Source organism: Artemia franciscana, chromosome 13 (genome assembly GCF_032884065.1).
Source record: "Artemia franciscana chromosome 13, ASM3288406v1, whole genome shotgun sequence".
NCBI classification, from domain to species: domain Eukaryota; kingdom Metazoa; phylum Arthropoda; class Branchiopoda; order Anostraca; family Artemiidae; genus Artemia; species Artemia franciscana.
In genome coordinates, this window is record NC_088875.1 from 6,294,695 (window position 1) to 6,309,762 (window position 15,068).

Below are 15,068 nucleotides of genomic sequence, written 5' to 3' on the forward strand. Positions count from 1 at the left end.
AAAGGACACTATGCCCTTTCCATTTTCAATCGAATGAGCTCTTTTTGAAGCTTCTAAGACAACCAAAGGTCCTCCCAAAATTTCTATCCGATGTATATCTGTAAAACACGGGGTATGGAGGGGGTATCCACCGTCCAATCACTCTGAATCCTAAAAATGGCTCTAGAACTTTTGATTACCAATCCAATGAGCCCCTACAAAGTTTATACGATCATCCTTTCTATATAAACTTTAAATTCCCCAGGACATAACTTATATCCCTTGCCCTGATTGCTGTGGGTTGTCAAATTTAAATCCATAATTTCTGGATCTTTCAACTATGTTGAACAAAATGGTTTTTTAAAAATTTTTATTGGATATGTTTGGGGAATTGGTGGGTGTGGGAGGGGGGTTAGTTGCCCTCCAATCACTTTTGACTGTTAAAAAGGGCACTAGCCCTTTCAATTTCCAGTTCAAAGAACCTTTAATGAAATTTCTACCACAACTCCTGTGATACGAATTGCACTGGTCTAAACAAAAACAAAAAAATACATTGTGCCCACATTGCTCTTTACTAAGGCAGCGCTATTTCGCTGCTAATGAAATGTTGACAGGGTCAGCATTAACTATCTTTAGTGAGTTTGTTCAGATAAGTGACAATCCCTTGGGAAAATAATCGCTCTGAACAAGGCTCCCCAGCCTCTTGGGTGTAGGTTGATCCCACCCACGGGGTTTCTTAATCAGAACCTGAAAATATTTGCAATAAAAAGTAATGTTACTTAAGCCCCGGATCTTATTGGTTATCATCCATTATGACCTTGGAATACCCCCGGATATCCTTTGAACCTTGCTGACCAAGGTGGGGTGAGAATAGCCACCTGGAATATCTTAACCATGAAAAACCCGGATTCCAAAGAAGTTCTAGGGCTTGAGATGCAGGATAGACATACTTGGAATGACAGAAATACACCTGACGGGATCAGGTGATGAAGAAATCGCAATTACAGGCTACACGATGATTTGGTCAGGCCAAACCTCTAGTAGAAGCTGCAGTGTATGACTGCTCCTAAACAAGAAGGCGAAGAAATCTCTCTTTATGTCTAACATCCCGATATCAGATTGACTACTCACTGCCTGCTTCAACGACAAGCATGGCACGATGTCGATTATAGTATGCTGCACATCAACAAGTGTTTCCCAGTGGGCGAAAGTTCTACTCAGCTCTGATATCTGCTCTATCTCAGATTTCCCCTCACGTTTTTTCTCTCGTGGTGGGCGATTCCATTGCATTTGTATCTAACCCCAGTGGAGCTTTTAAATTTATAGTTGGACTGGTTACCTCTGACCCTTGAAGTGAAAATGGGACCCGATTGTCCGCTATGCACGAACTGGTCATTGCCAACCCCCTTTTTCAAAGGAAAGACATCTATAAGCCAACATGGTATAGCAATGACGGGCGAACGTAGACGATGATAGACTATATCACATTCCCCCAAAGATGGTGCTCATCAGTTAAGAATTTTAGAACATATTGTTCCTCTAAGTTAGAGAATAACGACCATCAATTAGTTGCCGCGAACTTCTGTCTGTATCTTAAAGGCCAGCCTTCAGGACAACACCAGCCAAAGTTGGACAACCAGAAACAAAAATTGAGGCATTCCGCCAAAAGTACTCAATTGAAATTCAGAAAAGGTTTGAATGCCTGAATACATTTGTGTACCTGGACACGTTCTGGCAGACATTTAAAGACGGTGTACTAGAGGTTATCGCTAATACCGTTGGTGGCAAGATGTCTTCAATGAAGCCCTGGCTATTGTAGGAAGCACTGCAAATGATTGAAAAGCGCCAGAAAACGCGGCCGGCCGGAGATATGCCCTCCTACAGATGGCTAAATAGGATCAGAAGCAAAGTTATCCACCATGATAAACAACAATTTGTATACACCAATTTGATGGAGGCGCTTCGCAAGCCAACCCCCAAGCCCCCCCGCGCGCGTAAGTCGTTGCGTGCCATATTAGTTATGCGCCATTGTAGTTGTGTCCCTGTGTCACACCTGTGAATATATATATATATATATATATATATATATATATATATATATATATATATATATATATATATATATATATATATACTATATATTTTTAACTACGTAAAACTTGCGAATATACAGCATTCTTCGCTGTCCCATTGTCTGTGCATATAAATAGATTGTCAGGTTTACCGACTCTTGAACATGCAACATATAATTGTCATGGGAAAAACAATCCGTATTCAGATCTATACCGCATTTTTTCTAATGATTGCCCTTGAGCTTTATTGATGGTGATTGCTAATCGAACATTCCCTGTGTCCCCGTCGTCATTTATATATCCCCCTGCCCCCCCCCGGCGTCCCCGTTGTAGTTGTGTCCCTATGTCCCGGTCGTCATTTATATTCCCTGTGTCCCGGTGTCCCAGTCTAGTAATTTCTCTTTGAGTGTCCCGGTCGTCATTTATATTCCCTGTGTCCCGGTATCTCGGTCGTAATTTGTGTCTTTTTTTTAGTTTTTTTTCTTTTTTAGTTTTTCTTTTTTTTAGTTTTTTCTTTTTTAGTTTTTTCTTTTTTGGTTGTTTTTTATTTTTTAATTTTTATTTTTTTAGTTTTTCTCCTTTTTTTTAGTTTTTATGGCACTTGGTTTTAACCAAGTGACATATAGCAATAACCAATTCTGTCTGTCTGTCTGTCTGTCTGTCGGTCCCGGTTTTGCTACTTTTGGCACTTCCAGGTAAGCTAGGACGATGAAATTTGGCAAGAGTATCAGGGACCGGACCAGATTAAATTAGAAATAGTCGTTTTCCCGATTTGACCATCTGGGAGGGGGGGAGTTTAGAAATTTAGAAATTTTCCCGCTTTGACCCTCTGGGGGGGGGGGGAGTGGGGGGCCGGTTAATTCGGAAAAAATAGAAAAAATGAAGTATTTTTAAATTATGAGCGGGTGATTGGATCTTAATGAAATTTGATGTTTGGAATGATATTGTGTCTCAGAGCTCTTATTTTAAATCCCGACCGGATCTGATGACATTGGGGGGAGTTGGAGGGGGGAAACCTAAAATCTTGGAAAACACTTAGAGTGGAGGGATCGGGATGAAACTTGATGGGAAAAATAAGCACAAGTCCTAGATACATAATTGACATAACCGGAACGGATCTTCTATGTTTTGGGGAGTTGGGGGGGGGGGGCTAGGGTTAATTCCGAAAAAATAGAAAAAATGAGGTATTTGTAACTTACGAAGGAGTGATCGGATCTCAATGAAATTTGGAAGCATATCGTGTCTCAGAGCTCTTATTTTAAATCCCGACTGGATCTGGTGACATTGGAGGGAATTGAGGGGGGGGCCTAAAATCTTGGAAAACGCTTAGAGTGGAGGGATCGGGATGAAACTTGGTGGGAAAAATAAGCACAAGTCTTAGATACGTGATTGACATAACCGCAACGGATCCGTTCTCTTTGGGGGAGTTGGGGAGGGTTAATTCTGCACAAATTAGAAAAATGAGGTATTTTTAACTTACGAAGGAGTGATAGGATCTTAATGAAATTTGGAGTTTGGAAGTATATCGTGTCTCAGAGCTCTTATTTCTAATCCTAACTGGATCCGGTGACATTGGGGGGAATTGAGGGGGGACCTAAATTATTTTCCCCCCTAGGGGGGGAAAATAAGCACAAGTCCTAGATACGTGATTGACATAACCGGGACGGATCCGCTCTCTTTGGGGGAGTGGGGGCGAGGGTTAATTCTGAAAGATTAGAAAAATGAGGTATTTTTAACTTACGAGTTAAGAAAGAAACATGTTTGAGAAGGAAGCATGATAAGAATACAATATGCATAACAATTGTAGCAAACAGATTTTGCATGGAACCCCCTATATTTTACCCCCCCCCCCCTTAATGTGTAAATATACAGTCGAAATTATATATTTCCCCTCTATTCTCCCAATGCGTCTCTCTTGTTTCATACCTTGTACTTATTAATTGAATTAACTGTTTAAAAGAAGAACCGGAAAACAAGTGATGGGTGACAGAATGCATTGGTTTTATATAATTTGGACTATATATTTGCTTTTTAGGGGAAGGTAGGTTGGCGGTAAAGTATAGGGGGGATCCATGCAAAAGGTGTTAGCTACAGCTATTGTGCGTATTATGAAATGTTTTCTTAACATGTTTCCTTCTCTAGGCTTATACCCCTAAGCTGTAACTATTGCTGACGAAATTGGAATTCCCTAAGAAGCAAAGTCCTGCGGATGTAACTGTTCCAGTCATCTATGCAGTTAGCACAGTAAAGGGAAAATATTTTTACACTGTCACAGTTATCAATGATGATTTTATATTCATTAACTTAGCTATTGACTTTTAATTAGTTCCCAGTCCTTTGGGCACAGACAACGCGGACCCCAGTTATTGCTCACCTGTTTCAAAGGCCGCCTTTTCAAATGCGCAATTTAAATACGTAGTTAAAACGTTTTCCATGAATTTGATGAGCAGGTCATTCAAAGAATCTATGTCAAAAGATAAGGATAAAATTGTAACTGAAATGTAGGAAAAAATTCCTACCTATAAAGAACGGTATCGATAATTCAAAACGGCAAGGTAATCATTTTTGATATTATTCTAAAGTCGGGTGTTGAATATTTCGATAGCCTTGCAGACTCAAAAGACTGCAGGTACATACACAGGCTCTTGGTTCGTTTTTTAGGGGGGGGGGTGATTAACTTAAAAAACAACGAAAATTGGTTCTATTAGTCTGTGGCCTTTTGAAAGAAAATTACTGGTACTTATGTATTATACCTAACACACTCAAGAAGTGTAGTTACGTTAATCATAATGAAATACACCAAAACATGATGTAAATATAATACTTTAGTTTATACAATAGTATAATTTGGGCTATATATTTGCAAATTAGGGGGGGGGGGAGGGAGAGAATATATCTCAGAAATGGGTTAAAAATCTAACCTTACCCCCACCCCCCTGATGTACACATATTTGGCGCAAATCATACAAGTCCAATGCATCCTGTCTCCCGTCATTTGTCCTTGTGGCTATGAAACCGGTTTGGTCAGATCGTACATTCAGCTAACAGCTCGACTGTTTGGTATGTTACATGGCCTAAGTAACAAATTATTTTATGGTCTTTCCAAACATCAGGGTGGTTTATCTGACACTACCCCCCCCCCTCTTTCGTTAGTTTATTTCAGTTTAGGGTAAATGTTTAGTTTCGTCACAAGTTTTCTAAAGTGCGTATTATTGCATATAGCAAGATTCTGATGATCGCATATTGTTTCTCTGTTATTATTAGAGAAGCGCATTTATTTTTTACCTATCCCCCTTCAATGAAACTAAAAATGTGTAAAGTGGGCTTGCTTACAGGTAACATTATCTATAGAGCGAAGCTCCATGAGCCCCGCTGGCAGCGGGGTGAGGTTTATATTCTATATTTTTTCAAAAAAGTGTTAAAAAAAACCTCAGACTAGGTTTTTTATGGCACTTGGTATTAACCAAGTGACATATAGCAATCGCCAATTCTGTCGGTCTGTCTGTCTGTCGGTCTGTCTGTCGGTCCCGGTTTTGCTACTTTAGGCACTTCCAGGTAAGCTAGGACGATGAAATTTGGCAAGCGTATCAGGGACCGGACCAGATTAAATTAGAAATAGTCATTTTCCCGATTTGACCATTTGGGGGGGGGAGTGGGGGGCCGGTTAATTTGGAAGAAATAGAAAAAATGAAGTATTTTTAACTTATGAGCGGGTGATTGGATCTTAATGAAATTTGATGTTTGGAATGATATTGTGTCTCAGAGCTCTTATTTTAAATCCCGACCGAATCTGATGACATTGGGGGGAGTTGGAGGGGGGAAACCTAAAATCTTGGAAAGCACTTAGAGTGGATGGAACGGGATGAAACTTGATGGGAAAAATAAGCGCAAGTCCCAGATAAATGATTGACATAATCGGAACTGATTCGCTCTCTTTTTGGTAGTTGGGGGGGGGGAGTAATTCTTAAAAATTAGAAAAAATGAGGTATTTTAAATTACGAACGGGTGATCGGATCTCAATGAAATTTGATGTTTAGAAGGATATCGTGTCTTAGAGCTCTTATTTTAAATCCCGACCGGATCTGGTGACGGGGGCGGGGAGTTGGGAGGGGGAAACCTAAAACTTGGAAGACACTTAGAGTGGAGGGATCGGGATGAAACATGGTGGGAAAAATAAACACAAGTCCTAGATAGATGATTGACATAAATGGAACGGGTCCGCTCTCTTTAGGGTGGTTGGGGGGGGGGGGAGGTATTTCTGAAAAATTAAAAAAATGAGGTGTTTTTAACTTACGAACGGATGATCGGATCTCAATGAAATTTGATATTTAGAAGGGTATCGTGGCTCAGAGCTCTTATTTTAAACCCGACCGGATCTGTTGACATGGGGGGGGGAGTTGGGAGGGGGAAACCTAAAACTTGGAAAACACTTAGAGTGGAGGGATCGGGATGAAACTTGGTGGGGAAAAAAACACGAGTCCTAGATACATGATTGACATAACTAGAACGGATCCCCTCTCTTTGGGGTAGTTGGGGGGGGGGGGGTTAATTCCAAAAAATTAGAAAAAATGAGGTATTTTTAACATACGAACGAGTGATTGGATCTCCATGAAATTTGATATTTAGAAGGATATCGTGTCTCAAAGCTCTTATTTTAAATCCTGACCGGATCTGGTGACATTGGGGGAAGTTTGGGGTGGGGAAACCTAAAATGATGGAAAACGCTTAGATTGGAGGGATTGGGATGAAACTTGGTTAGAAAAATAAGCAGAAGTCTTGCATACGGGATTTACATAATTGGAACAGATCCGCTCAATTGCGGGGGGGGGGTAATTCTGAAAAATAAGAAAAAATGACGTATTTTTAACTTACGAAGGAGTGATCGGATCTTCATTAAACTTCATATTTAGAAGGACCTCGTAAATCAGATATCTTATTTTAAATCTCAACCGGAACAAGCGTAATTGGGGGGGAGGGCAGTTGGGGGGACCGGAAATCTTAGAAAATACTTAAAGCGGTGAGATCAGGATGAAACTGGATGGGAAGAATAGAAACCTGTCTAAGATACGTGACTGACATAACTGGACCGGATCTGCTCTCTTTGGTGGAATTGGGGGGGGGGGGGGGGGTAATTTTGAAAATTGAGGTATTTGTAACTTACGAAAGGGTGACCAGATCTTAATGAAATTTGATATTTGAATCCCGATTCTTTTGCAGTTTTTGCAGTCCCATGACCTAGTTCTGATTCAGTAGCATTTCTTGTCGGAAGACCGCCAAAGCCTGTTACCTCTGTTTTCTAATTTTTATCTCCTCTTTTGTAGTGAAGTTGATAGACTGCGACGTAGACCATATAGTGGCCTCGTTATCCGGTCCCAATTCCCTTGCAAGCTGTTAGCAGAGACTGATTACTTTATTGCCGCTAAGCTTGAAAATCATGTAGTAATGAACGCTTATTTGCGTCTGCCTGCAAGCTTTTTGACAGGTTCCTTAAAAAAGTTGCCTCTAAATCTAATACAGTCAGCGGAGATTTTAATGTAGATATAAACAAACACAATGTCTCCAAGATCACAAATCTTTTGGGGCTGCACTCCTCCGGACTATTGTGTATGGGCTAAGAATGACAATTTTTCATATATTGGGCCGATTTCCTCAACTTCTAACTTAGACCATGTTGTTGCTTCGTTTGGCAATCGCGAGGTCCAAGTTTTACAATAAACTGTGCAGTGGCTATGCTCAAAGCCTTGTCACTAATTTCTTCATAGGAAGATATATTACTGAATAACTAATGGTTTGAAGAAAGTCAGGATCTGCTCTACAATAGATGGCGTTGGAGATTTATTTCGATATTAGCCCTCGTTTGCTCTCTTATAAATTACCTATACTGACTAGATTTTACAAGAAGGAATGATTTTAACTATATGTATGTTGAATACTGGACTTTTGTTTTTCCACACATTGATGAAAAATAAATAGAACCACTACATATATCAAAATAACCGGAAATAACTAATGAAATTAAACTAAATATTTGATACAAGATTTTATTATTTCTTGGAAACTAAGTAATTCAAAATTTTATTTCACTGCGATTTCAATCAATAAATGGCTTCTTATCCAACTCATTGATTACCAGATCGGCAACTCATTGATTACCAGTGTGCCCAATAGCTTACGGACTTCTGACAATACTTCTCCACCGATCTCTGACAATATATCTCCACCGACCTCTGACAATACTTCTCCACCGACCTCTGACAATATTTCTCCACCGACCTCTGACAATATTTCTTCCCCGACTTCTTTATGCTTTTTCATAGCCCAGCAAACTGATACTGCAGCGATAAAGGCTGGAATTCCAATGGCAAAATATTTATATACTGTATTCATTGCACGCTTTATAGATTATTACAGTAAAAGATGTACTGAATTAATGATCACTACAGCCCGAGGGATTCTAGATATATACCAAACATGACGTCACATTCTTCATACTGATATGATAATTATACGATGACGTCATTTACATAAATAAAAAAATGTACATGCAGGTTACCAACCTAATGATGCAATATTAAAAATAATACTGTAAAATTCCAATGACGTCATGTACTAATCATAAACAGTGCAATAGCGCTCCCCCTGTAAAGAGTGAGGAACCCTTTTAAGTTACTTTGCATGGAAGGAGTCCAAAAGTTGTTTCTATACATTTTTAAATTCTTGTGGGTCAGACAAAATTCAGGGGAGGGGGGAGGTGTAAGGGGTTTTGAACCTCCCCTCCTAGGATATGGCCTTGCTTACGAGAAAATAATGAAGAAAAGTAATTCAGAAACAAAAATTCAAATGCCGTTGATTTCACCCGGGAGTAAATTTTAATTCGTTTTGCTTTGCAATTTGGGCAAAAATGAAATCAACGAGTGAGATTTACATCTTTTTTTGGTTCAGTTGATTTTTTTTGTCACCTGCTCATAATAAGCTTGACGTGGATACGTTTCGAGTTCTTACTGGCAATTCATGAACTGAACATTGGTACATTAACATGCGGAACTGAACACTGGCATATTTACATAAGAAAATGAATTCATCAGCATTCAGAGTTGAACATTTGTTTCCACTAATTACTTTAAAAATAATTAACTACATAAGTTTTGAGTTTTTTTCATAGGATTCGGATATCTGCGAGCCTAAAATGCCCAATCCTTTGCTAAAATAGTCATGCTTTGGGGATGGATGGGTGGTGAGGTATTTGTTGAGCCTGTTAGACTGCCGTGTCTACACGCTTTCTGCAAAGCTTGTATCCTTCAGAATGAAGAAATCCAAACGAAATGTCCTCTGTGCAGGGTCACGTACACATTTGGTCGCAAAGATACCATTTTAACCGGCTGTATTCAAAATATTATCGAATCTGCTTACAATCAAAATGAAATGACCAGAAGGGATGAACTTGTAGCCGCACGTAAAGAGTTGAAAAGTCTGATGAAGGAGAGGAAGAAGAAAAAACCGAGAACTAAAATTCTAGAAGGGCTTTATTCTTGGGGTTTTTCATTTTTTGCCAGTATTTGCTACGTTATTTCTTCATCTGATACCAGTATATAGGACTTGTATCCTTTTTTTGGACCGTTGGAATAAAATTTCTATTTCAAAACTTTTATTAGATGCATTTTTGGACATTACGACGTGTTTCTGTGTGTGGGGGGGGCTGCTGCCCTCCGATCACCTTGATTCTTAGAAAGAACGCTAGAACTTCTGATTACCAATCGAATGAGCCCCTTCCGAAGTTTCTATGACAGCGCTTTCTATAAAAACCTTCTATACACCCGGGCATAACTTACAACCCTTGCCCTGAGGGCTAGGGGGATTTGTTACCCTCAAAGACAAAATTTCTGGACCTTTCAAATCCTTTGAACAAAATAGCTATTTAAATTTTTTATTGGAAGCGTTTTGGAAAATGCTGGGCGTGGGAGAAGGCTTAATTGCTCTCCAATCACTTTTGACTATTGAAAATGCCATTGGCCCTTTCAATTTCCATTCGAATGAGCCCTTTTTGATGCTTCTACGACAACTTTTTCTATAAAAACCTTATATGCCCCAAAGTCATAATTTAAAACCTTTGGCTTGGGGGATGGGATGTCATCCTCAAAGCCATGATTTCCAGACCTTTCAACTGCGTCAAACAAAATGGCTATATAACAAATCAATACTAAATCAATGAGCTTGACTAAATCAATTCTTTTAAGGAAGGTAATTGGTACTAATGCTTTTAAGCTATTGTTGAAAAGATTGATACCATAATTATGGGGTATAATATCTTCAAAAGGAGAGCAGAATATAGAAAATAGTTGGAAGAAAAAAGCATAAAAGGTAGGTGGGGCTAAGGTCCTAGGTAAAGCATTATACTGAACTGCATGTATAAATGAAATTTGTTGTTCCGTCTTTGAAGAAATTAAACAAAAAATAAGTTTTTTAAATGAAAGTAAGGAACAACACTAAAACTTAAAACGAACAGAAATTGCTCCGTATATGAAAGGGGCTTTTCCTCCTCAACGCCCCGCTCTTTACGCTAAAGAATTACTCTTTCTCTTAACTCTACATTTTAAAACAGTAAACAACTTTAGCGTAAAGAGCAGGGCGTGGAGGAGGAAAAGCCCCTTTCATATACGGATTAATTTCTGTTCGTTTTAAGTTTTAATGTCGCTCCTTCGTTTTTTTTGTTTAATTTCTGGGCGTTGTTTGAATTAATGCATGTTTTGATCTTGGCTCTCCGCACATAAATAATTAAAACGAAATTTGCATATCAATTTTTGGGCTAAATGGCTTTTTCATAGTTTTAATCGGAAGATTTTGAGAAAAAAAGCGAGGGAGGAGGCCTAGTTGCCCTCCAATTTTTTATTACTTGAAAAGGCAACTATAACTTATAATTTTTTACGAACGTTTTCACAAGTAAAAAATATACGTAACTTACGAATTAAATTACGTAGCGAACTTCTATATTCGTATGTTTTTATTGCGTATATGAGGGGGCTCACCCCTCGTCGATACCTCTCTCTTTACATTAAAGCTTAAATTTTGTCCTAGTTCCATAAGAATGTTTCCTGAGTCACAAAGGTCGTAGAATAAATAGTTGAAATTACTAAAAATACCTTACCGTAAAGAGCGAGGTATTACGAGAAGGTAAACCCTTCATATGCGTAATAATTTCTGTTCGTTTTAAGTTTTAATGCTGCTTCTCACTTTCAGTAGAAAAAACTTTTCATATATATTTTTTCATTGATTTTTTAAATAATGCTGGAAAATCTTGCGCCCCCTTCATTGAAATTATCTTCCCCCATGAGAAGTTTCTCGACGGAAATATCTTCCCACGTACCCCCCCCTGAACTCTCCCCCCAAACCAAGAGAATCCCTCTGAAAACGTCTGAACACTTCCCAGTAACCATTACTATATGCAAATACATGTTAAAGTTTGTAACTTGCAGCCCCTCCCACGGGGACTGCGGGGGAGTAAGTCGTCCCGAAAGACATAGTTATTAGGTTTTTTGACTATGGTGAATAAAATGGCTATCTCAGAATTTTGATTCGATTACTTTGGGGAAAAAATGAGCGTGGGAGGGGGCCTAGGTGCCCTCCAATTATTTTGGTCACTTAAAAAGGGCACTAGAACTTTTAATTTCCGTTAGAATGAGCCTTTCGCGATATTCTAGGACCACTGAGTCGATACGATCACCCCTGGAACAAAACAACAAAAAAAAACAAATAAACACGCATCCGTGTTTATTTGTTTATCCCTACAAAAATTCCACATTTTTGTAGATAGGGACTTGAAACTTCTACAATAAGGTTCTCTGATATGCTGAATCTGATGGTGTGATTTTCGTTAAGATGGTATGACTTTTAGGGGGTGTTTATCCCTATTCTCTAAACTTGTATATTTAAAATCAGCATTAAAATGCGATTCTTTTGATGTAACTATTGGTATCTTTTGATGTAACTATTCGTTACCACGAACTGTTTGAAAGGTCATGAGAGCTTAAAAAAGCCCCGTGCCAGAAACAGAAAAAATTTGCTCTTTGAAAATCAGACAGCTACCCATGTTACAGTTACAAACGCCCTGTTGTACAGGCTCAGCTGAAAGGATAAATCTAGATGAAAATGAGATTCAGATGCTGATTTTCGTCGTGGAATATTAATGGAAAAGTCACCAATCGAATCCCGATTCTTTTGCAGTTTTTGCAGTCCCATGACCTAGTTCTGATTCAGTAGCATTTCTTGTCGGAAGACCGCCAAAGCCTGTTACCTCTATTTTCTAATTTTTATCTCCTCTTTTGTAGTGAAGTTGATAGACTGCGACGTAGACCATATAGTGGCCTCGTTATCCGGTCCCAATTCCCTTGCAAGCTGTTAGCAGAGACTGATTACTTTATTGCCGCTAAGCTTGAAAATCATGTAGTAATGAACGCTTATTTGCGTCTGCCTGCAAGCTTTTGGGCAGGTTCCTTAAAAAAGTTGCCTCTAAATCTAATACAGTCAGCGGAGATTTTAATGTAGATATAAACAAACACAATGTCTCCAAGATCACAAATCTTTTGGGGCTGCACTCCTCCGGACTATTGTGTATGGGCTAAGAATGACAATTTTTCATATATTGGGCCGATTTCCTCAACTTCTAACTTAGACCATGTTGTTGCTTCGTTTGGCAATCGTGAGGTCCAAGTTTTACAATAAACTGTACAGTGGCTATGCTCAAAGCCTTGTCACTAATTTCTTCATAGGAAGATATATTACTGAATAACTAATGGTTTGAAGAAAGTCAGGATCTGCTCTACAATAGATGGCGTTGGAGATTTATTTCGATATTAGCCCTCGTTTGCTCTCTTATAAATTACCTATACTGACTAGATTTTACAAGAAGGAATGATTTTAACTATATGTATGTTGAATACTGGACTTTTGTTTTTCCACACATTGATGAAAAATAAATAGAACCACTACATATATCAAAATAACCGGAAATAACTAATGAAATTAAACTAAATATTTGATACAAGATTTTATTATTTCTTGGAAACTAAGTAATTCAAAATTTTATTTCACTGCGATTTCAATCAATAAATGGCTTCTTATCCAACTCATTGATTACCAGATCGGCAACTCATTGATTACCAGTGTGCCCAATAGCTTACGGACTTCTGACAATATATCTCCACCGACCTCTGACAATATATCTCCACCGACCTCTGACAATACTTCTCCACCGACCTCTGACAATATTTCTCCACCGACCTCTGAGAATACTTCTCCACCGACCTCTGACAATATTTCTCCACCGACCTCTGACAATACTTCTCCACCGACCTCTGACAATATTTCTCCACCGACCTCTGACAATATTTCTCCACCGACCTCTGACAATATTTCTTCCCCGACTTCTTTATGCTTTTTCATAGCCCAGCAAACTGATACTGCAGCGGTAAAGGCTGGAATTCCAATTGCAAAATATTTATATACTGTATTCATTGCACGCTTTATAGATTATCACAGTAAAATATGTACTGAATGAATGATCACTACAGCCCGAGGGATTCTAGATATATACCAAACATGACGTCACATTCTTCATACTGATATGATAATTATACGATGACGTCATTTATATAAATAAAAAAATGTACATGCAGGTCACCAACCTAATGATGCAATATTAAAAATAATACTGTAAAATTCCAATGACGTCATGTACTAATCATAAACAGTGCAATAGCGCTCCCCCAGTAAAGAGTGAGGAACCCTTTTAAGTTAATTTGCATGGAAGGAGTCCAAAACTTTTTTCTATACATTTTTAAATTCTTGTGGGTCAGACAAAATTCAGGGGAGGGGGGGAGGTGTAAGGGGTTTTGAACCTCCCCTCCTAGGATATGGCCTTGCTTACGAGAAAATAATGAAGAATGAACAAAAGTAATTCAGAAACAAAAATTCAAATGCCGTTGATTTCACCTAGGAGTAAATTTTAATTCGTTTTGCTTTGCAATTTGGACAAAAATGAAATCAACGAGTGAGATTTACATCTTTTTTTGGTTCAGTTGATTTTTTTTGTCACCTGCTCATAATAAGCTTGACGTGGATACGTTTTGAGTTCTTACTGGCAATGCATGAACTGAACATTGGTACATTAACACGAGGAACTGGATACTGGCATATTTACATAAGAAAATGAATTCATCAGCATTCAGAGTTGAACATTTGTTTCCACCAATTACTTTAAAAATAATTAACTACATAAGTTTTGAGTTTTTTCATAGGATTCGTATGTCTGCGAGCCTAAAATGCCCAATCCTTTGCTAAAATAGTCATGCTTTGGGGATGGATGGATGGTGAGGTATTTGTTGAGCCTGTTAGACTGCCGTGTCTACACGCTTTCTGCGAAGCTTGTATCCTTCAGAATGAAGAAATCCAAACGAAATGTCCTCTGTGCAGGGTCACGTACACATTTGGTCGCAAAGATACCATTTTAACCGGCTGTATTCAAAATATTATCGAATCTGCTTACAATCAAAATGAAATGACCAGAAGGGATGAACTTGTAGCCGCACGTAAAGACTTGAAAAGTCTGATGAAGGAGAGGAAGAAGAAAAAACGGAGAACTAAAATTCTAGAAGGACTTTATTCTTGGTGTTTTTCATTTTTTGCCAGTATTTGCTACGTTATTTCTTCATCTGATACCAGTATATAGGACTTGTATCCTTTTTTTGGACCGTTGGAATAAAATTTCTATTTCAAAACTTCTATTAGATGCATTTAGGGACATTACGACGTGTTTCTCTGTGTGTATGGGGGGCTGCTGCCCTCCGATCACCTTGATTCTTAGAAAGAACGCTAGAACTTCTGATTATCAATCGAATGAGCCCCTTCCGAAGTTTCTATGACAGTGCTTTCTATAAAAACCTTCTATACACCTGGGCATAACTAACAACCCTTGCCCTGAGGGCTAGGGGGATTTGTTACCCTCAAAGACAAAATTTCTGGACC

General features: G+C 38.6%; 2 protein-coding genes across 2 annotated transcripts in view; one reads left to right on the top strand and one right to left on the bottom strand.

The window, feature by feature from the left end:
- LOC136034446 (leucine-zipper-like transcriptional regulator 1) overlaps nt 1-15,068 on the top strand; it is a 187,701-nt gene that overhangs the window by 13,652 nt on the left and 158,981 nt on the right. The gene's annotated exons all lie outside the window — the stretch shown is intronic.
- On the bottom strand, nt 8,079-13,790 carry LOC136034445 (uncharacterized). The gene is made up of 2 exons (XM_065715625.1): nt 13,278-13,790; nt 8,079-8,324 (listed from the first exon to the last, which is right to left on the bottom strand). Exons 1-2 carry the CDS (start codon nt 13,557-13,559, stop codon nt 8,178-8,180), a joined length of 429 nt encoding a protein of 142 aa, XP_065571697.1. The 5' UTR covers nt 13,560-13,790; the 3' UTR covers nt 8,079-8,177.